Raw genomic sequence first — 23868 nt, forward strand, 5'->3', positions numbered from 1 at the left:
TTATTAAACCAAAATAAATTAGAAGATATAAAAAAATTAGGTACATTATTTACAGGGGAAAACTGTGGAAGGCGAAATGTGGTCAGGGCAAAATGTGGTGGGGGTGAAATGTAAGGGACTAAGAGTGGGATACGAATTGTTGTGGGTGAAATGTGAGGGGCAAGTTTTCCGTAAACCGGGGACAAGAGTAGCCCATTATGCGTTGTCTCCTGCAGAAACCGTAGGACTGGTGGAGGAAGATGTGTGTGAGGCTCAGCATGGACCCCTATGGATGCTGAAGGATTAGTGATGGGGACCCAAGCCATGAATGAGGGTTGATTGTACCAACTGAACATTTGGAATACTAAAATGTATATTGAGATTATAATATTGTCATCATGAAGTGCAAAAAAGCATTTATATTTAAATTGTTATATTCATTTAAATAATTTAAACTATTAATAATTATACATTTATAACTTAAAATTTCTATGATCTTAAAAAAGTTTTGAAGAATCTGTGTTTTAAGGTTGAAGTTAGCTTTACTTTCACAGAGATAGTTTCTGCATTGCATTTGGTTATATTCAGAAAAGTGAAAAAGCAAGGACGGGCACTGGCAATTGATACATTTGAAAAGAGAGAGTACGGTTGAAATAGAACAATCTGAACCAGAAGAACATTCATTACATTGTGTGTCTGAAACCACCAGCTCACAAACCAAACACTTAAATTAAACCATTGGGCTGCAACTGATACCCATTCATACGCCCAGCCTCTTGAAGCCTCAATACATTTACATGAAAGGTTCTCTGCATTAAATGTACAGGTAATTTTACAATATTAATGTAATTATATAGAAGCCCTCTAGTTCAACCCTATAGCTCATTGTATGACTTAAAGCCTGTCACTTAACCTGCCTGTGCTCCTCTTGTAAAAGTTTCAGTGCCTTATGATACTGTTTCTCTATAGGAAAGTGCTGTAATAAATAATTAATTATCAAGTAATTAGATATAAAAATATTCAATTTTTATATGTACATTTTATATGGCATTTGTAGTCCATGTGGAGTTTTTGTCTAGTCCCGTGTGTGGGTGGGTTTGCCTCCAAGTAGTCTGGTTCTCCACCCACATCCCTAGGATATGCAAGTTAGGACAATTGACAATTCTAAAGTTTCCCAGTGTGAGTACAGTATGAGTGTTTGTGTGTGCATGTGTGTGTATACCCTGTGATGAAGCAATGTCTAGTCCAGGGCTGTTTTGTCTTGCACAAAAGCTTTGTTGTGATACGGTCTGACCACAAATAACTCTGAATTAGATTAAGCAGGTTTGAGAAAGGTTTATTATAATATGAATTTCTTTTCTTGAGTTTTGTCACATTTTATATGCTTTTCTTTAATTTACACAACATGTGTAAAGTTACGCAATGGTTTATTTTGTCAAAGAAATTAGAATAGTTAAAAGTCTCTGGGGGTGTGGGAAGTGAGAAACAATTTTCGGGAGTTGAAGGAAGCCAAGGAAGAAGTTGGTTTAAGGCAATAACTGACTCAGGGTGGAGCACACTTGAACTCCGTCAATAAACAATGCATTTTTTACTACACTTACATATTGCATAATGTTACCATTTTATCCAAATTTCACCCAAAGGCATATTTTGCTTACTTTTTGATTAGTTATTACATTTTAATATACTGTAGCTCTGTTTTTTCTGTTAACAGGTGTTTAAATTATTTTCTGCTAATAGCATGTTATTAGTCAGAACTGTAAAGACGTTATTGAGGTTGTGATAACATATATAAGTTTCACACAAGAACAGGCAAGGAAGTTTGTGTAAGGAGTTTATGAAAAAGACAATGAGACTTTCACAAGCTTTTTTCATTAATGTAACAACAAACATTATTTCTTGTATAGGCTAAAATCAAGCAAGGAATGCCTAAATGTGCTTTAGCAGGTCCTGTTTTTGACAGTCCCCCCTGCCTTCACTCTCTAAGAAGACAAGAAGAAATTCCAAAAATAAACTTTTAGGAAAAAAGAATGGAAGAAACAAAGTACAAAGGGAGAACCCCTTACAGGTAGGTTGAGAGTGCAATGGGTGTCAAAAAATAAGGTAAATACAACCCACAAAACAGAACACAAGTATCCCGCTTTACAGAGTTAGATGGCCAATCGAACGTTACCCCCTCAGAAATACAACACAAAAGTACAAACTACTTTTTCTTGCCCAGTGCTCCTCAATGAGTGCAGGCATACAGTACCATAACTCTCAAAGCAAAATACAAGAACAGATTATACCACTTACTAAATACAAAACTATCATAAAACAAAGTAGAAATGAATTAACATAAATGAAAAACAACAATATCTGTCTATCGGATAAATGTAGGACCACTGCCAGTCTATAGAAAAAGAGTCAACGTGTCAGCCAACCAACTGCCTCCCCACTATTGGCCATTCAGCAGCTGAGTCAGTGTTGGACTGGCCAATCTGATTAATGGACCCTTCTACCCAATGATTCCGGAGCCTCTTTATCTGAGATGACTTTTCCAATGGCAGACAAACAACTTGACAGTAGAGCAATGGCTCCAAGTGCCACATGAAAATATCAAGAAACAGAATAGGAGATATTTAGTAACAATGTATAAATATCATATTACTTATATTTTGGTACTAATGACTAACAACAAAGATGTACTATGCACAGCTAATCAGCAGCTCTAGCCTGGGTATTCTAAACTGAAGTAGTGAGCCTTCAGATAGGATTAAAAAGTTAAGACTAGAAGGGCACCTCTTGTAGTAGCAGGCAGACCATTCCACAGCTTTTTGACCCAGTAACTAAAAGCTTGACCGCCCACTGTGATTTTGTTAATCTTTGGAATTATAAGTACGTTGGAATCTTGAGTTCTTAATGTGCACTCGGGTTTGTAAGTAATGATAAGTTCAGATAAGTAAACAGGGTCTTAGCAATTTAAGGCTTCATATATTTTAAAGGAGGATTCTGAAATCTGTCCTAAACATAGCCGGGAGCCAGTGTAATGTCTTAAGAATTGGAGTTATGTGTTCATACTTTCTGGTTCTTGTAAGAACTTCTTTGAATAGCATTTTGAATTAACTTAAAGCTGCATAAAGAATGATTTGAGCAGCTAGTGAACACCACATTGCAGTAGTCAGTCCTATTGTAACATGTTCAAGAACCCTATTTCATATCTTCATTACTATATGGTGTCTATGTATCTTTTATGATCTAACATGTTTGTACTAATTTAAAAATGTTAAGTATAAAAGGGCTCTTTAAATAAAAAAATAAGTTTTATAACATACTAGTGAAGCTTCATCTGGTGTGCTGTGTACAGTTTTGCCCTTCAGCCTATAAAAAAGACATACCAATGCTAGAGAAAGTCCAGAGAAGAGCAACTAGGCTGATTACAGGACTAAGAGGTATGAGTTATAAGGAAAGATTGAAGGAGACTAAGAAGAAATATGATTGCAGCTTTTTACAATTAACATAAATTTAAAATAAGAACACACAGATGGAAAGTAAATTTTGTTAAGGGTAAATTTCACACAAATATTGAAAAGTATTTCTTTCTACAGAGAAGCCTAGACACAGAATAAATTACCACGATAGTATGATAGAGTGTATTAGTATTAGTATTAATTAGAAATTAACTGGATAAAGTTGATTAGTTTGATGGGCTATACAGCCTGTTCTTGTCAAAATTGTTCTAATGGGATAACATTATCAACATATTCAGTATGCAGTGTAGAAAGAATAAAAACATTTAATGCTGACAGTCCATGAATGTCCTTTTCCATAGGAACGTCATAGCTCCTAATTATGTGAACCTTGTTTTTAAATTTCTGAATGTTGTTGTGATCCCAACAGTCAAAAACAGAAAATTCAGCATACAAAATTGTTCACTTTTAACTAATATTGTCAGAGCATGATTTTTATTAAATTAGCACAACATTCTTTAGAATTCTTAGAGTGACTATATATGAAATCTTTTTTCCAAGCTTCATATATGTGGGTATTAAGGTGTGTTCTAATTATACAAGATACAGAAATGGTATTTCATGTAGTTATTCTATATTCAATTGACTACTGCAGTGCTTATTTTCAAAGTTTTTTTAAATTGCAGTTAATTCAAATTACTTTCACATGATTCTCTACTAAATCTAGAAAATATTTTTAATAAATTTTCATTTCTACTGCCACCTTCTTTGAATGACCAGGCCCCCCACACCATCCCTACTATGTCAACAACTCCTACCACGTCAACTGGTATAGCCAGTGATGAGTCCACTTCTGACCATCAATATGGGCTGTCCACACCTGATGACCAAGTGAGGAGACAACTAAGCAAGTTACATAAAAGAAAAACTGTGGGACCAGATGGAGTCAGTCCTCAAGCTGTTAAGGCCTGCACTGACCAACTTTATGTTATTCTCTGCTACCTGTTCAATCTGTATCTGTAAGGCTCCAGCAAGTGTTGTTGCTGTGGAAAACATCCTGCTTTGTTCCTGTTCCAAAGAAGGCAGGCACCTCTTCACCTAATGACTACAGACCAGTGGCACTTATATCTCACATCATGAAGACCTTTGAGAAAATGGTACTTAGACTCTAGGAGTCCTGTTGTGGTAAAACACCTGGACCTAATGCAGACTGCCTATCAGATAAAGATTGAAGTGGAGGATACAATTATTTACCTGCTCTACAAGGCTTATTTTTAGCTGGACAAAGCTGGCAGCACTCTGAGGATTATGTTTTTTGACTTCTCCAGTGCTTTCAGTACCATCCAGCCATCCCTTTTAAGGGGTAAGATCAGAGATATTCAGGCGGTTGAACCTATGATGTCCTGAATAATGGACTATGTGTTGGGCAGACCACAGTTTATGAGATTCAAGGACTCAATTTCCAATATGAATGTGAGCAACACTGGAGCACCACAAGGAACAGTCCTGTCTCCTGTTTTCTTGTTCTCTATACACCTCAGACTATAAATATAACAGCAGGTCATGTCACTTGCAGAAATTCTCAGATGACTCTACACTTATGGGGTGTATCGATAAATGGGGTGAGACAAAGCATAGGGGTTAGGTGAAGAACTTTGTTTCTTGGTGCAGAAAGGCCTCTCTACAACTCAACATAATTGATTATTGGCTTTTGCTGCATCAAAGAGCCTCTATATGTAATCACTATTCTGGAAGTTGAGATAGAGGTAGTGCACTCCTACAAGTACTTGGGGGATCCACATCAATGGCAGGTTGGACTGGTCTTGGAACACAGAGGAACTATAGAAGAAAGAGCAGTGCATGCTTTTTTTGTAGGAGATTAAATTCCTTTAATGTGAGAAGTGACATCCTTCACATCTTCTACAACTCTGTGATGGCCAGTGTGATTTTCTACGCCTTAGTTGTGCCGGGCTGGTAGCATCAATTCAAGAAAAGCCCACTGACTCAACAAGCTAATTAAAAAAGCAAGCTGATTTATAGGACACACTCTGGATTGAGTGAATTAAAACAAAACCCAGTGTCATTGTGAACAATGCTACACATCATCTCTCTGACACACTAAACTTGAGGATTTCCTGCCAACTAATCATTCAGCAGAAGTGTGTCAAGAAATGCTACTGGGGGGGGTCCTTTATACCAACAGCAGTATGCCTGCATAATGCCTCACTGTGACTGAGAATGCCAAGCCAGAAGTTTACTTTCTTTTCACTTTCTTTCTTTTTAGTCATTACAGTGTGTGTTCAGATGGTATTGTATGTGTGTATACATATTTATTCATTATTTTATTTAATGAGCTTCTGTAAAAAGCTAGGAATAGATAAACTACTCTCTATCAATCTATTGGTATGTTTTTCAGTATACTGTATTGTGCAGAGATTTATTTTTCTAGGCATCCTATTAACTACAATTTTTGTTTTACTCTCCTCCTGGCCATATCTCTGTTGGTATTATTTGGGTTTAATTTTAGCTCAAGTTTATGTTAATGGGGCGTGATAAGGGATCGGTTTACAAAAGACCCACCCTAAAAGGCGGGGTTTAGAGATGATCAAATATGACAGTGGTCCAACCCCCAGGGGCGGGGTATATTTCATATTTTCATATTTACATATTTTCATATTTTTATATTTTCATAAACTATTTTCATATTTTGGGGCGAGGCTTAAAGTCATTAATCAAATTTGGGGGTGGGGCTTATAGTCATCAATCATCTGTGTGACTGACAATAGCCGTCTGTATAACTGCTCACAGTTATTTTGTGCCCAAATGACCTTATAAATTCTACAGGCATGGTTTTTCTCAGTTCCTCCCTCCCTCACAGGCCATGCAATTAAACACTTCAACTTTTCAAAAAGCACATGCAGAAGTCTTAAAAATACATTGGACACTGTTCCTTGTGAAACATGAAACATGTCAGCAAGAATCTGATGCCCAAGATGCAATTTTAGTTTCATAAGTGTCAGCAGTATGCGCTGAAATTTGGACAAATAAGAATTTGTGCCCTCAGACAAACAAGGTTCAACATACTTGTACAGCTTTATCAGAGTAGAATAACTATGGAGACCAGTGTAATAACGAACTTTATCATCATCATCATCTTTGAACTGGGCTTCACACAAAGTGAATGACTTTTTCTGTACATTGCTGCACTTCGTACATCAAAATGCACACTTCTTTTTCCAGGCCCTCTTCGTAGCCACCCACGATATCTGTTTGTGCCTCTCTGTGTGTACTTGCTGATTCAACTGATGGTAATTCTTCATTCTCCTTGTCATCGTGCTCTATCTGCTGATTGAACATGGCCTGTGAGCTCTGTGCATCATTAACATCAGGCAAGACCTGCCAAAATATTTATCAAATATAAACTGATGTTCTCAACGTATTCATTAAATTACCGTACTTAGATTTTCTTTTCAATTAGCTAAGTACCTGTTAAAGAAAATTTCATACAGACAAAACTTATAACAAGTGATCAGGACAATAAAAAGCTGTATTTTATTCAGGCAAAAGGGGTTGAGCCATTTCTTCATAACATTTGAAGGAAATAATATACTACTACAGTAGGACATAAACTCTAATCACAGACAAGAATGACAAAAATGAAGTTTACCTTTCTCTTTTTGGAATCAGTAGTTGTAGGGCATTGATTCCTTCTCTTTTGCCAAATATATCGGTTAACTGTACTAAGTATTGCTGTTCGTGAATCATTAGCATAGCCTAGTTTTAAGTTAGGAACCCAGTCAGGGTTGACTTCATCCTGCATATATGCTGGTGCTCCTGTCAAAAAGATGCTTTGCTGAGTTACAAGAGAATTTGCTGATTTGGAATAGAAAGCAAATACTTTGTATTTAATTAAAAGAAACCCTTTCGATAATACAAATAATCTTTTCAAAATGGATTTACTTAAAGACATGCCAAAACATTACTGATAAAAACTCACTATGGAGTACAGGATGTTTTTAACATTTCATCATTAATTATGTCTAAAAACTCACTATGGAGTACAGGATGTTTTTAACATTTCATCATTAATTATGTCACTTTTATATCCCTATTTTGGAAGGCACTAGTGTGTACGCGAAAGAAACTTAGCTTAGGGTTTTTCTTGCTGCTGTTACTACAGCCAATCACACAACAGTCGATAGTCATGGTTGTCCAACTCATTCCCCAGTAAATTGGCTGCCACTTCTTTTTCATTTATGCATACTTTGATAATGACATCAGCTTAATACGATCCATTGGTTGTCATGGATTACTATGTCTACTTTCCTATCTAAAGCAGTCATATCTACAAAACTAAAATATTCACCAGATGACTTGTATCGACTTCGAACAAACTATGAATTGCCTGCTGATCTCCTGCCGCACTGCGGCATTCTCCGACGACCAAAGTACATTCACTGGGGCTCTCGTAGTCATTTCTGTCTCAGCAGGAGTAGCAGTGGGTCTATTCCTTCACTTTGGTCTAAAAGACGCACTTGTCCACGTATTTTTGAGCGACGTGTTGATCATAACGTGCTGATTCCTCTGGTAAAAGCACTGGAATATATGTCCATAGACACTTCGTGGTTTGGATTATTTAATACTCGATCTATCTCTAACAAAGCTCTGCTGATTGGTGATTTTATTATAGACACTAAGATGGACTGTTTATGTCTTACAGAGACTTGGCAGCAACCGGGTGATTATTTCCATCTAAATCAAGCGCTCCCTCCAGGGTTTGTCTGCATCTCTAAATCCTGTTCTTCTGGGAGGGGAGGAAGTCTGACAATAATTCACCGCAAAGACACATTTCTTGGCACCATTGACACCTCATTTTATAATGTCCATTTCCTCAAAACTTGTGTAAAACAGGTGGATTGTGTAGTAGAATCCTGTTGTCGTTTTAATTTGTTACAAATTGAAATTGCTTCATTTTATAGCACAGAACAGTTTCTTCTTTCAAGCATACTTTACATTTTAATAAACCTCCTTCAAAAAGTTGTCTTGGAAAAATAAGCGGGTCCACATCTTATATATATTTATGTACTACTACTACCAATATCTCCCACATTCCATTCCCACAATTTATTTTATTTTTGCTAACTTACAGCGGCTGGGTTCGCTTCCCGGGTCCTCCCTGCGTGGAGTTTGCATGTTCTCCCCATGTCTGCTTGGGTTTCCAAAGACATACAGGTTAGGTGCACTGGCCATCCTAAATTGTCCCTAGTGTGTGTGCTTGGTGTGTCTGTGTGTGTGTGCCCTTTGGTGGGTTGGCGCCCTGCCCGGGGATTTGTTCCTGCCTTGTGCCCTGTGTTGGCTGGGATTGGCTCCAGCAGAACCCCGTGACCCTGTTTTAGAATGTAGCAGGTTGGAAAATGACTGACTGACTGACTGACTGACTTACAGCGGCTGTAATAAAGCGATTAAAAAAGTTATTACAAATTCCATTTAGAGAGTCGGTTTGTTTGTCTCCAGCGTGTGATCTGATAGTGTCGCAGACACCACTGCCCAGGCTACCCCTAGAATCTAGTTACTAATATATTGTAATATCCCTTCACAGGTGGGCAAATAAATCTCGCAGGCAAGTGGTGATAATTGTCCAAAGAAAAACTAATCAATGGTGTTATTTATTTTCTTCTGACTTCACAAGACGAAAAACAACGTAGTCAGGACAAACAACAAGAACTGAACTCAAAAACCATCCCACCACCACAAGTTAAACACCCTCTTCTTTTACCTGAACCTCCTTTTTCCAAAAGTCCCTCATCCCCAGCACCCCAGAGGCTGCTCATTAAGAGTGGCAATTGTGTCTGTAAAAAAGGCTCCTGTGTTTCTCATGTTAATAATGACAGTAGTCGAGCAATCAGTTCAAAGCTGGTCGTGTTGTAAACTGCTGTAATGATACACAACAAAGCAAACCGGATGCTGACTCAGCCAGATGACATCATCATGTGCTGCGCCAGCCTGCTAGCTAACATCCCTTAACATCTTTCCTTTCTGAACGAAATTAGCCATCAAGTGTATAACTAGAATTACCATTGACACCAAGTAAAACTATTGTTTTTTTTTTTCTCATAATAGACCTATAGGAAGTAGCACATTTTCTTAAATATAAACACAGTACGTCTATATCTATATACATGTGTACATACATATACTTTTTTTTTTTCTTAAACAATGTAATAGCAACAATAACATTACAAGTAGGAAAAATGACTGAGAAATAACTGCAAGAACAAGGGGGGGTGGTACATCACAAATTGAGTCTGTTGGGAGGCCTGGATACCCGACCAAAGCGTGAGATGACTGTGGTATGTTGTGCGGGGGTGGCATCACTAACATCAGTACAGGAGTCGTGAACAGGGGGTGTTGTTACTATTGCAGGAGATGACTGATCCCCCTCCTTGTGTTGCTCTGCCTTGCCGTTTCCTTCCAATTGACTGAAAGTTGCTGAAGTCCCAGACTTTAAATCTGAATTTTGCATAGAGGACTCTGCAGGCCTCAAGTCCACTCTATTCTGACGATACAGTGAGCCATCTACTTCTACTAAGTAGGATCTCGGGGCTACCTTCTGCACACAGGATCCCAGCTTCCAGATGCCCGTTTGATCACCTGGTAGCGGCTTCATCCGAATTGCTTCCCCCACTGAAAGCTCTGGGAGATCTTTTGCACTGCGATCATTTGCTTTGTTATCTGTTTTCTCTGACGTAGTTTCTCCACAACACCCGTCACAACACTGGGCTCTAATAATGCATTGGCAACTGGAAGGGCAGTCTTCAAGCGCCTGGACATTAGGCGCTGTGCTGGGCTACTGTCCATTGTTTCAGTTGGTGTGTTATGCCACTGGAGTATGGCCTTCCAGGCATCAGTGCCGTCACACAGTGCTTTTTTGATGAGATTCTTTGCTAGTTTCATGGCTGCTTCAGCCTTGCCATTAGCCTTTGGGTGCCGTGGGGAGGATGTGCAATGTTCAAATTCCCATGCTGCAGCAAAGGGTCTGAATTGAAAGCAAGCAAACTGGGGCCCATTATCGGTGATTACCCTATCAGGTTGACCATACCGGGGAAACTGTGCCTTACAACGTTTGATGGTTGTTTCTGCAGCCAAATCAGGTAAGAGCTCTATCTCCCAAAAGTCCGACTAGTGGTCAACCAGCAGCAGAAAATCTTTACCGTTGTGCTGGAAGAGATCGATGCTGATGATTTGCCAGGGTCTGGTAGGAAGTTCATGAGACATCATTGTCTCTTTTTGCTGCTTTATAGCGTATTCATTGCAAACTGTACATTTGCTCTTGGTGCTAATCTCATTTTGTCCTTTAAGCACATAACATCACAAGTGGCCCCAGAATCTAATTGACATTGCTGTGGTTTCTTGTGAAGCTGCAGTGTAACAAGCCACTTCTTACCTCTAGCACCCATAGTGCCAATGCATTCGGTAGAATAAACATCATCATCAGCAGAGCTGCCTGCTTGGTTTACCTCTGGTTCAATGGTAAGAAGTTTACCTTCCATTTGTCTTCTCTTGCTTTTCAAGCACACTCTAGCGAAGTGGTTGGCTGTTTGACATAAGTTGCATGTTTTTCCATATGCTGGACAGTGCTCCCTCCCACGTCCTTGTGGACTTCCACAATATTTGCATGTCGGTCGATCTGTATCTGAGACCGAAAACTGACTTGCCTGCTTTGCTGCGGTGATGGGTTGTGGCCTCCTAGTAATTCGCTTTGAGGTAGCATTAACACTATCCATGGAAGGTTTATCCAACTCCATCGACCTAAGTCTCATGTCAGTGAGCTCTGCTGATCGACATGTCTCCACGGCCATGGCCAGGGTGAGATCTCTCTCTCGTAATAACCGTCTGCGGGTTGCTTCGTTTGCTATACCTAGCACGATTTTATTGCAAACAAATTCGTCTCTTAATGCTCCATACTCACAGGTGGCGGATTTTTCTTTTAACCGTGTAAGAAAACTGTCAAATGCCTCCCCTTTCTCCTGTTTGCAACTCCCAAATACATAGCGTTCATAAATCACGTTCTTTGTAGGTTTAAAGTGTCCCTCTAATGCATTTAGAATAGCCGTTACATTGGACTGGTCCGCTGCTGAAAGATTCAGGTTGTGCTTGTAGACATGTCTGCACTAGGCGCCCATGATACTCCGCAACGTAGCAGTTTGAATTGCGGCGTCCTTCCTATTAAGCTCGATAGCAATGGCATAATCTTCAAATTCTGACCTGAAAACATCCCAGTTTGTGCCCAGGTCGCCACTCATTTTCATTGCCGTAGGAGGCGGAATGTGTGTTACCATATCCGCGGATAAGTCCAGGATGAGCGCGACTACTAACTTGAATTGATTCGCAGCGGCGCGGCCCTTGTCTGTGCTTAGGATGCGAAAGAAAAGCAGTGCGTTTTTAGTCTTCGGAGCCGTGTGGTTAAACTTCTGACACCATGTTTCTCATGTTAATAATGACAGTAGTCGAGCAATCAGTTCAAAGCTGGTCGTGTTGTAAACTGCTGTAATGATACACAACAAAGCAAACCGGATGCTGACTCAGCCTGATGACATCATCATGTGCCGCGCCAGCCCGCTAGCTAACATCTCTTAACATCCTGTGCCTTTAAGGCGCTTAAGCATGATCACATGAAAACCGTGGCATGTGCAGTAAGCATGTGCGTTTGTGAGATGTACCTCGTGAAAGCTGGAACTACTGGAGCCACTAGAGAAAGTTTAAGTTTGTGCGTTGTTGACCAAATGTAAGTGCTTATGTACATATTTAGAAGTTAAGTGTTAAAAGTTAGAGAGAAAACTGTTCTGAATTAGTAGTTAGGTTAATATTTTACGTTTCCACATTGAAATTGTAATTGCAATTACGTTGAAAGTGTGAAGCTATAGTGCCACTTATTGGACATTTGTGTATAGCATAGTGAGATAACATGTACAGTATATGTACTAAATGTCTTATTTTGTTGTTTGCCTGTTAGAACCACACATACACCTACTCACCTACCTGTACAGTTGTTCTACTTCATGTGAAATTTTGGCATCTCGACATTAAAGCGATGTTCCTGAAATGGTTGGATTAGTTCCTGTGTTCTAACCGACACACCACAGCGACTACAGCGTATTGCAAGTCTGCTTTCTTCATAACAATTTTTGGTCCTTCGAGCCGGAACGCAGTGGTTACTGTGGAACATGTATCCTTACTCCAAACAGCAAGCTGGAGCGACCTATCCAAGAAGACAGTCGCGCCCTCCGCGTTACTTAGAAGATTATGATTTAAGCTATGCAGGCTACAGGGTTCTAGAAGCATCATCTTCACTGTGGCCAGGAGTACTGCACACAATTTACCAAAAAGAGGATTATGATGCCAGCAGAATGTTGTTACCTCAAACTCTGCAAGCGCAAGCAACACCAAATCGTAGAGATCTAGAGATAACTTCACCAGGAACACAGAATAATTCTCATAGAAAGCTACAGCTTGAGAGAGACTATGAACACTCACAATCAAAGACAGCTTGCCTTTCTAATATTAGTCCTGGCTCATTAAGAAGGGCTGGACCAGTTCCTGCACCACGGACTGTCTATCGAACACCAGTGCCATCTCCTAGGACTTCAAATGCCCCTTGTAACTACAACTACAATGAGGACCTGCCAAGAATGCAGAAACAGTGGGAAGGAGATAATGTAAGTAATAACAGTTTTAATGCACCTTTATCACCTGTCCACGAGCAGGAGGATCCTCAACCTAGCCAGGAGTCTGATGCGATGATTGACCTAATGGAAGAGATGGTGGCAAGGATGCGTGAAATGAGAGCCCAAAGTAGACAAGCCAGAATTCCATCCTGCTCTTCTCCACCTAGACCAGATTCCCTTTCCCATTTGAATCGTGATGCACTTCCTCAAAGGACACCAACCAGGCAACATCCACTCTTACATCAGTACTGTGTGGATCCTAACACACCTGCTCCTACTCCTCTTCCTCGTCCGCCTCACCAGCCTCCTCCGCAGCCATTTCACCAGTATATCCTGCAACCTCCTACATCCACAGAATGTGATCAGTACACTCTTGATCATCCCCAGCGGGAGTACTTTCCACAGGCACAAGAGACCTTCTATAGGGGACCTAAACCTTCAATCCCAGACTTCATCCATAAAGATCCCAGTGAGTTTGCACGGCTCAAGATAGCTCTAACCAACCTTCTCCCTGCAAGTAGTACAGAGCTATTCAAGTACCAGATTTCGGTTGAGCACCTGAAGTTAGAGGAAGCCCGTTTAATAGCTGATGCATACCTGAACTCTCTTTACCCATATAGTGATACCATGGCAGCTCTTACTGAGAAATATGGACAACCTCATCAATTGGCTTTGAAGAAAATTTCAGCAGTCATGAACTCTCCAGCAATTCGTAATGGGGATACAGAAGCTTTTGAGAAGTTTGCTTTAAATGTGCAAGCATTAGTAGGTATGCTGGGAACCATAGGGCCTGAGGGTGACGTTGAACTCCGATGCGAATCTCATGTAGCTCGTCTGTTGACAAAGCTTCCACCAGACCTTCGGGCGAACTTCCGCAGACACATGCTGCATAGACCAGGAGCGACCTATATTTTACTTGATCTCTCAACTTGGTTAAAATTTGAAGTGTGGTGTCACGATTCAGGAGGACAGCCCAGACAAGTGGAGAAACACAGAGAACCTAAATGTGGACCAAAACCAACTACGGTCTTACTTGGAGCAAACCAAAGCTCTGCGACTGAGACTTCCAACCCTTCTATAGATGAGCCATCAGAGAAGAAGAAAGAAAAGCCTAAACCTTACTGCCCATATTGTGAAAATACAGAGCACTTCCTTAGTCAATGTCCCACATTCCAGCAGTTCACTAAAGAGCAAATTATAGACTGGATCAAAACCAAGAAACGATGCTGGAGGTGTGGACGTTCGCATCAAGCAGATCAGTTTAATCTCAAAACCCTGCAATATATGTAAAGGGAAACATCATAAGGTCTTGCATGAAGTTAACACTCTCCCCCCAAAACAGGATACATGTGTGCTGAGTTCATCTACTGAGACTCTTTACGGCGACAGACCCACTGATGGCAGTTATGTATTGCTTAAGGTAGTTAAGGTAATGCTTTATAATGGCAACCGAGCCTTGGAAACCTACGCAGTAGCAGCTAAAGAGCTTGGCTTAGAGGGAGAATCTGAAAAGATGATGTTAAGGACAGTTAGACATGACATTGAGACATTGGAGGGAGCATCAGTTTCATTTATGCTAACTCCTGCAACACAGCCACAAAGGAAATTTAAGATCCAGCCTGACTTTACTGCAACGCGGCTAGCATTGGGTAAACATTCGTACCCGATTACTACTCTTCAGGAGAAGTATCAACACCTTAAAGGCTTGAATATTCCTCATTTTGAAAATGCACGTCCCCTTCTACTCATTGGAGCTGACCATCCCCACTTACTCAACCCACTCGAGCCTGTACGCCTTGGCCCACCAGGAGGGCCAGCAGCAATCAAGACTTCTTTGGGATGGACATTGCTAGGACCTGTAAGGGGACTTAAACTTCAGATGTCTTCCACGCAGTGCTTGTTTTCCTCCTTCCAGTCCCCAGATACTGAACTGTTTAAAAATGTGGAAAGACTTTGGCAACTGGATTGTTTGCCCTATAGTAATGTTGAATCAGTCACTCGATCCAAGCAGGATAAAGAAGCCGTACTTCTTCTTCAAAGTCAAACTACTCGAATAAAAATGGACAGAATTCAGCGATACGCAACCCCTTTGTTACGAAGAAGTGACATGCCCTGCCTGAGTTCTTCATTAGAAGCAGTGATGCCAAGTCTCAGAAGTACAGAGAAAAGACTAGCAAAAAATCCACAACTTGAAGCCATCTATACTGCGGAAGTAGAGAAACTGGAGAAAGCAGGCTATATCACTAAAATACCAAGGGAAGCAGTAGCTAGTCAGGAATTGTGGTACATCCCTCACCATATGGTTAATCATAATGGTAAGAACAGGCTAGTTTTCAACTGCTCATTTCAGTTCAGAGGATCAACGCTAAATGAATACTTGTTACCTGGGCCCACTTTAGGCCCATCACTATTAGGAGTGCTAATTCGGTTTAGAGAGCATACTGTGGCTGTTAGTGGAGACATTAAGGCTATGTTCCACTAGGTACGCCTGTTAGAAAGGGATAAGGACCTCCTTCGATTCGTTTGGCAAAATTTTAGACAAAAGATGGATCCTGACATCTATGAGTGGCAAGTTTTGCCATTTGGCATGACTTGTAGCCCGTGCTGTGCTACATTTGCCCTGCAAACTCATGTTCATAATCATAGTGAACCTGGTGATGATATAAAATTAGCAGTTAAGAGGCATTTTTATGTTGACATTTTTCTACAGAGTTTCTCCACATTTAAAGAGGCGAAGGACATGGTGGATAAATTAATAAATCTTCTTAATTTAGGAGGTTTTCAGTTACGACAGTGGGCTGGTAACAATCCTACTGTGATAGGTCACTTACCAAAGTAAGCACGGTCTGAAATGAGTGAACTGTGGCTAGCTCAGGATCGAATACATTCTCCAGAGCCTACACTGGGTTTATGCTGGTATTGCTCTTCTGACACTCTAGGCTACAGACATCGGAAAATTAAGTATGACAGGCCCACACTAAGGAATATTTATAAAGTTCTAGCAAGTCAGTATGACCCACTTGGGTTCCTTATTCCATTCACTACTCGGGCAAAGGTATTAGTTCAGCAGCTCTGGCAAAAGGAGCGACATTGGGATGACCCTCTCTTCCCTGAAGATTTACTTCAGGCCTGGTGCTCATGGGAGGCAGAGCTAATTCACTTGTCAAAGGTTACATTCCCCCGGTGCTACCAAACAACTGATATGGATGTCCCAGAAACCAGATGGGAGCTGCATATATTCTGTGATGCCTCAGAACGGGCCTATGGTTCAGTGGCCTATCTTAGAATGGAAGACGGTAAAAGCAACCGGCAGGTTTCCTTAGTAATGGCTAGATCCAGAGTAGCCCCAAAGCATCAGCTTTCAATCCCAAGGTTAGAACTTTGTGCCGCTTTGACAGGGGCTCAAGTTTCCAAGTTACTCAAAACAGAAACATCCATACCGATCAGCAGTGTCACTTTGTGGACAGACTCAACAACTGTTCTTAATTGGCTTCATTCTAATTCATGCCGATTTAAGGTATTTGTGGGGACCAGAGTAGCTGAGATTCAAGAGCTAACAGAACATGATACCTGGCGCTACGTAGACTCTGCTAATAACCCTGCCGATTACATCACTAGAGGAAAGACCTTAATAGAGATAGCGAAACCAGGTCACTGGCAATTTGGACCACCCTTTCTCCTACAGAATCAAAGGGATTGGCCTGAAATGACTTGTACCAATGTTGCTGAAGATATAGCCGAATTAAAGCCTCCTAAACCCTGTACAGTCCTCCTATTTTTAGTACCAGCTATTCCAGATACTAGTCAGTTTCGCGCCTATGGTGAGTTGTTAGAAGCCACTGTGAGATTAGTTGAAGGAGCTGAGCAAGATCATCAACTTTGTGCCTCTGATTACCAAAAGGCTGAATTGCTACTTGTACGAAGGGCTCAAATAGATAGTTTTCCTGATGAGTTCAATCAACTACAAGAAAGTAAACCTGTTTCTTCTAGTAGCAGACTGATAGCCTTATCTCCAGAATTTGACCATTCCAGTGAAATTATCAGAGTTGGTGGTAGGCTGCGACGAGCTGAGCAGTTAGAATGTGATGCAATGCATCCTATTATATTGGATCCTACTCACCCTGTGACAAAATTGCTGATTCAAAGATTTGATGAACAACTTAGTCACCCTGGACCAGAACGTTTATTTGCTGAAATTAGGCGCACATACTAGATCCTGAGAGGAAGAGAGGCAATTAGGAAACATCAGCATGTTTGCAGAGAGTGTCAAAGATGGCGGGCTAAACTTCAAATGCCTAAGATGGCCGATCTGCCACTAGCCCGGCTCCATTTATTAAAGCCAGCATTCTATAGTACTGGAGTGGATTGCTTTGGGCCTTTTATTGTGAAGGTCAGCCGTCGTAATGAAAAGAGATGGGGAGTAGTATTTAAATGTCTTACAACCAGGTGTGTCTATTTGAACATATTTAATAGCGTGGATGCAGACTCTTTCTTAATGACCCTTCGACGCTTTATTCCACGACGGGGAAAACCCTATGAATTGCTTTGTGATCAAGGTACAAATTTCCGTGGAAGTAATCGAGAGTTGTGTGAGGCCTTTGCAAGTTTAACAAATGATCTTAAGTTGCTTCTGGCCAAACAAAAAATTAGGTTTCAGTTCAATCCACCAGGTGCACCACATTTTGGTGGTGCTTGGGAGCAGGAGATTCGTTCGATAAAGACTGCACTTAACATAACCTTGGGGTCCCAAACAGTTACTGAAGAGGTGCTGAGGACAATTCTAGTGGAAGTAGAAGGGATCTTAAAAGCAAAACCTTTGGGGTACGTTTCTTCCAATTTAGCTGATCTTGACCCAGTGACCCCCAACTATCTGCTTATGGGGCGGCCTGACTCATCTCTTCCTCAGGTTGTCTATCCTGAATCAGATCTCTTGACTAGAAGGAGGTGGAGATACAGCCAGGTGCTGGCAGATCGTTTCTGGTCATGCTTTCTTAAGTATTACTTACTGAATCTTCAGACACGTCAGAAGTGGCAGAAACAGGCAGCTAATCTAGCAGATGGAAGGGTAGTAATGCTTCTTGATCCACAGTTACCCAGAGCTTCATGGCCTGTAGGTAGAGTGCTGCGCGTCATACCAGGAGCTGATGGACGAGTTCGAACAGCTGAAGTAAGGATTAATGGAAGAGTGTATACTCGACCTGTGACCTGACTTATAGAACTTCCAAAAATACCTGACGATGAGCCTTCCAGTGACAAACCTGCAGAATGATGTAAGAGGTCAAATTTGGTATATCAAATTTGGGGGCGGCTGTAAAAAAGGCTCCTGTGCCTTTAAGGCGCTAAAGCATGATCACGTGAAAACCGTGGCGTGTGCATTGAGCATGTGCGTTTGTGAGATGTACCTCGTGAAAGCCGGAACTACTGGAGCCACTAGAGAAAGTTTAAGTTTGTGCGTTGTTGACCAAATGTAAGTGCTTAGGTACATATTTAGAAGTTAAGTGTTAAAAGTTAGAGGGAAAACTGTTCTGAATTAGTAGTTAGGTTAATATTTTACGTTTCCACATTGAAATTGTAATTGCAAACACCTTACGTTGAAAGTGTGAAGCTATAGTGCCACTTATTGGACATTTGTGTATAGCATAGTGAGATAACATGTACAGTATATGTACTAAATGTCTTATTTTGTTGTTTGCCTGTTAGAACCACACATACACCTACTCACCTACCTGTACAGTTGTTCTACTTCATGTGAAATGTTGGCATCTCAACATTAAAGCGATGTTCCTGAAATGGTTGGATTAGTTCCTGTGTTCTAACCGACACACTACAGTGACTACAGCGTATTGCAAGTCTGCCTTTCTTCATAACAGTGTCTCTGCCCGCCTCTATTTTTTTCGTTACAATATTACTAACAGTTATGCTAGACTGGAGGGTCCCTGAGGCTTTCAGCAAGCTAGCTATGCCACAGCCAAAATGGATACAAAAAGTTACGCTTTAAAAAAATACCAGGGTATGTGTGCACAATAGGGAAGCGTATTAGGGCCAGGAAAAACAGTTACAGAGAAGAAGAAAATAAAATTACAGAGACAGTGAAGAAAAAAAAAGTATATGTCGAGAATAAGGTCGACATGTCGACTTTATTCTCGACATGTCCACTTTATTCACACTGTTTATGTCGAGATTAAAGTCGACATGTTGACTTTATTTTTGTAGTTTATTTTGTCATTATAGTAGAACATCTGAAACTTCATCTTAAACTAAATGTTTAATTTACTAGATTTCTCAGATCTCGTCATAACTAATGTAGCATATTAAATACTCCGTATTAAGTGTTCCCCGAGCCATTTTAATCGTTACGTGCTTCTTATACTGATTTCTTCTTGTACTGCGAGGACACGCAGGCAGCAATCGCCACATATGAGCAAAGGGGACACGGTGGCGTGGTGGTAGTGCTCTGCTGCGGGGCCAAACAGGCCATAAATTATATATTTTCGAACGTAATCTATTGGTTGACACGTGAACACTATTGGTTTATGAATATTTACTATTGGTTTGCATATGTGCAATAATGGTTTCATTCATATGAACTACACTGGTTCATGTCCGTATATTATCGGTTTGTGCGTGAACTCTATCGGCTTGTATACGTATGCTTTTGGCTTGCATATGAACTATATTGAATTGAACTTTATTACTGGTTCACATGCGTTTGCTATCGGTTTGTGAGTGAATTGCATTGGTTTGCATGCGTATGTAATTGGTTTGCGTATCAGCTATATTGGCTTGTGTTCGTATACTACTGGTTTGCTTACGTATAGCACTGATTTTTCATATGCACTATACTGGTTTCACGTGGGTAATATATTGGTTTCGCATATGAACGTTATTGGTTTTGTGTATGCACTAGATTGAGTCCTTGTCAGTCTTCTACCGGTTTTATGTGTGTTGTAAAAGGCGCTATATAGCGCCCGACCCGGCACAGACTCACGCAGAGGCACGTACTTAAACAAATGCACTTTTTATTTCTCTTCAGCCGTGGGGCACGCCTTCCCCGTGTCCCACAGGCCCAACACAGTCCCAAAAACACTTCAAATACAACAAACCACACTTCTCTCCACCTCAGCACCACCACTCCTCCTCAGGCTTAGTCCTCTTCCTCCCGACTCTGGCTCTCTCGAGTGGTGGTGGCTGGCCTTTTTATACCCCACCCGGATGTAGTCCAGGTGCTTGGTCACCTGGGCCTAATTGCATTTCCGGGTGGGGCTGAGGAATTGACCAGCCGGGCTGGTAAGTCCACGCAGCTCCCCCTGGCGGCCATCCAAGCCCCCAACCAGGCTCTGGAGGACTCCATGTCCCATGGAGCCTAGCGCCAGGTTGGGGAATCATCGTCCACCAGGGAGGCTGCCACCAAGCGTCCCGGGGGAGGTACTGAGCTGCCCATGGTGGCTCCCCCGGAATAGATGCAGCAGGGGCGTCCCTGCCGGGCATGGGACCCGGCTGTCCTTCACAGTGTGTACTATGCCGGCTTTGTGAAAGTAAAATGCTGGATTTATGTGTGCACTATATCGGTTTTGCGTATGAAACATACTGGTTTAAGAACGCACACTATTGCAGTGTTGTGTGTGAACTATATCGGTTCTACGTGTGAACTATATTGGTTGTTCATGTGGTTTTCAGAGGCAGTGAGGGGGCAATGAAAAGAAAAATAGAGGGCTGCTACAGTCAGCCATTTTCAAACGTGAAGAGGAACAGGTAGGAGTGATAATTTAAAACCACTGAAAGTTTTTGCTACAATAATGTTATGAAAGGGTTAGGAGGTAAATAAAACTGTTTAATGGTATTTGCCCATAAGTCTGAAATTAAGTGTAAACAGTTTAGTTGGTGCCTCTCATCAATTGTCAGCTGTTTTGGTGTGTTTGGACCTAACAAAAAGTGTTGGCATTTGTGAAATCGAATTAAAAAGGGAAATAATTGAAATAATTAATGAAAATGTCATCTGAACACGAGATAACTGACTATTTTTTAAGTATTAATGATACAGTATGCAGGCTTGAAACTGTACAGAATGACGCAAACCAACTTGAAAGAATCCATCGTCATCTTGGAGATCATCTTCAGTTAATTTTTGTAATTCTAAATACCCTTCACTCATTGTCTAGTGAAAATCAATCCTTTTACATTCTGAGCCAATTACATAATGTGCTAAGATCTGTTTATGATCAAACAGAGGAAAGAATATTGTAGTTAGAAAGAAATGAAGATTTTTTTATTCAAGAGCCTTCAGAAAATCAAGGAAGATTAATGATTAGTCATTTCTTTTCTGGTAGGCCAGGAAGACCAAGGTAAATACGTTATTTGTGTTATTCTTTGATCTAATATTATAAATCATTTTGCTTTAAGAAATAGTGACAATTGTTTTCAGCACAAAATAAAGAAAAATATCCTTGCGCTTTAAAACTTGCAGTTGCATGTTGTGTTGAGTATCAAAGAAAGGTATAGTATATCAATAAATGCTGGTGATGTCTAAAGTCTTGTGGCCATGAAAAAACTGAAAATGTAAACTACAAATACTTTAAAGCTGGCTGTCTGACTAAATGTCAGCTTAATATTTTGTAGTTAGAATATGAAAATTGTTCTTGAATTTTGCAAAAGGATTGGTTTAGTTAAATTTTTGTGTTGTGTGTTTATTGTTCACCTCTCTTCTTTGCTCCTGTGTAGTGTGATGAACCCCATTGCTTATATACTAATAAAAATTAATGAAAACTGTTGAAATAAATTAATTAAAAGCCTGGTATATTGTTTATGTACAAAGTATATGAAGTTACTAAGAAAAATTCGGTAAAAGGTTAAAAAATTTTCCTGAAATCTGCAAAACTTTAGTAGCAGAGACTTACAGAATGTTTTGTATTGTTTTTTATTTTATATATTTCTTTACTAATGAACATCATCCTAAGGCACTTTAGAAGTGCAGATCTTTTACACAGTAAGACAGTGGTGGTTATTGAAGTGCCAGCCATGTGGTTTATAATAAAAGAAGCACATTGCCTGTCTTACATTTCCTTATTATTCCATTAAACCAAATTACATTGAAGTAGAGTTAAAACAGAAATCTATAAATTAATCTTATAACTTCATAGTGGTACAGTAGTTACTGTACCTTTCAGTTGAAATCTAGGCTTGGTCTTTGTGTCTTAGGATTTTGCTTGTTCTTCATGTGTCCATGCTGGTTTTTCATAAGATATGTAGATTTTCCTCCTACATGTGCACTAAGTCCATTGGTGACTCTTAACTTGGCTCCTTATGAAGGCATTTGAGCTGTGATGGACACACACAAATTCCAAAGTTGTTTTCTGCCTTGGACCTGTTGCTGATGGAATTGGCTCCATTCTCCAGGTCTCTGAACTTTATTTTAAGATAGTTTGAAAATGAGTGAGTGTTTGGTTGTAATGTACTAAATAAAAATATTTTTTGTATTAATTTCAATCTGTCTTACAGATAGCACTTTCACAATATTTTAGCAGTTGAAATTACTCCTGAATTTAGGAATACATTAACTCTCATAAACCCTTACAGAATACTGGTGCAACTAGCTGGGACCTCAGAAATTATTCTGAGTAAGCAGCATGTCCATAGCATGATCTAGACAGATCTCCTCTTAGTCACATTCATTAAGGAACAGATACACTTATTGGCAGTGCAGAAGGACCTGTATAGTACAAAACAGAGTACAAAGAATATTCAGTTTCATATCTGCCTTTTTACTTTGTTTCAGCTGGTGTCGTAATGTGCCTTTTGTCTCCATTGTCCACCCACACTATTGCACTTCAGTAATGTTTAAATGTTAATGTAAATCCTCAACCATACAGATAATTAATTTCCATATAACTATTAATTCTTCTCAGTCTTTAACTCATCCTTATTCCAGCTGTCATTTTAATAATTACATTTTTTTTTTGCTTATGATATTTTCAGTAGCATACAACAGAAAATTCTTTGACATTTTGTATTTCTGCATAGAGGTTTATTTCTTTTTCCTCCTAATTTGCTACTGTGACAGATACTTATGCATCACACCATTCTGGCAAAATGTGTAACATTTTACAGTGTATACTTTAATGTTCCTGTGTAAAATAAACAGTTAAAATTCTAAGAAGGTAATGTATCAATTGAATGTAGTATTTTCAGTGTATTTATCAGTCAACAACAACAACAACATTTATTTATATAGCACATTTTCATACAAAAAGTAGCTCAAAGTGCTTTACATAATGAAGAAAAGAAAAATAAAAGACAAAATACAAAATTAAAATAAGACAACATTAGTTAACATAGAAAAGGAGTAAGGTCCGATGGCCAGGGTGGACAGAAAAAACAAAAAAAAACTCCAGATGGCTGGAGAAAAAAATGAAATCTGCAGGGGTTCCAGGCCACGAGACCGCCCAGTCCCCCCTGGGCATTCTACCTAACATAAATGAAAATAGTCCTCTTTGTAGTTAGGGTTCTCACGGAGTCACTTGATGCTGACGGTCATACAGACTTCTGGCTTTTAATCCATCCATCATTGTTGGAACATCATGGAGCTTTGGGTAGATGGTGGTGGCGCAACCACCACCAAAAGGACACCGGAAAAGGAAACAGAAGAGAGAGTAGGGGTTAGTACAGATTTTGAATGAATAGTTATTATAATGAATTGGATATACAGAGTATCAAGATTA

General features: G+C 40.0%; 3 protein-coding genes across 5 annotated transcripts in view; all 3 read left to right on the top strand.

The window, feature by feature from the left end:
- The window catches only part of LOC114664075 (interferon-induced very large GTPase 1-like), a 421773-nt gene that overhangs the window by 164301 nt on the left and 233604 nt on the right, over nucleotides 1–23868 (top strand). The gene's annotated exons all lie outside the window — the stretch shown is intronic.
- LOC127529046 (uncharacterized) lies at nucleotides 12102–14443 on the top strand. Its single transcript, XM_051931413.1, has 2 exons — nucleotides 12102–12213; nucleotides 12442–14443. Exon 2 carries the CDS (start codon nucleotides 12653–12655, stop codon nucleotides 14441–14443), a length of 1791 nt encoding a protein of 596 aa, XP_051787373.1. The 5' UTR covers nucleotides 12102–12213; nucleotides 12442–12652.
- LOC127528414 (uncharacterized) overlaps nucleotides 17447–23868 on the top strand; it is a 191767-nt gene continuing 185345 nt past the window's right edge. Inside the window, exons 1-2 of one of the 2 annotated variants that reach the window (XM_051929132.1) lie at nucleotides 17447–18620; nucleotides 18854–18996. In XM_051929132.1, the coding sequence (XP_051785092.1) occupies nucleotides 17454–18362 (909 nt within the window). In that variant the 5' untranslated portion in view covers nucleotides 17447–17453 and the 3' untranslated portion in view covers nucleotides 18363–18620; nucleotides 18854–18996. Of the gene's footprint in view, nucleotides 18621–18853; nucleotides 18997–23868 lie in introns of those variants that run through there. The other variant, XM_051929136.1, reaches the window with a different exon arrangement.

This window comes from Erpetoichthys calabaricus, chromosome 1 (genome assembly GCF_900747795.2).
Source record: "Erpetoichthys calabaricus chromosome 1, fErpCal1.3, whole genome shotgun sequence".
NCBI lineage: Eukaryota > Metazoa > Chordata > Cladistia > Polypteriformes > Polypteridae > Erpetoichthys > Erpetoichthys calabaricus.

Coding starts and splice junctions, on each gene's coding strand:
- LOC127529046 (XM_051931413.1), top strand. CDS start 12,653: ATGTATCCTTACTCCAAACAGCAAGCTGGAGCGACCTATCCAAGAAGA.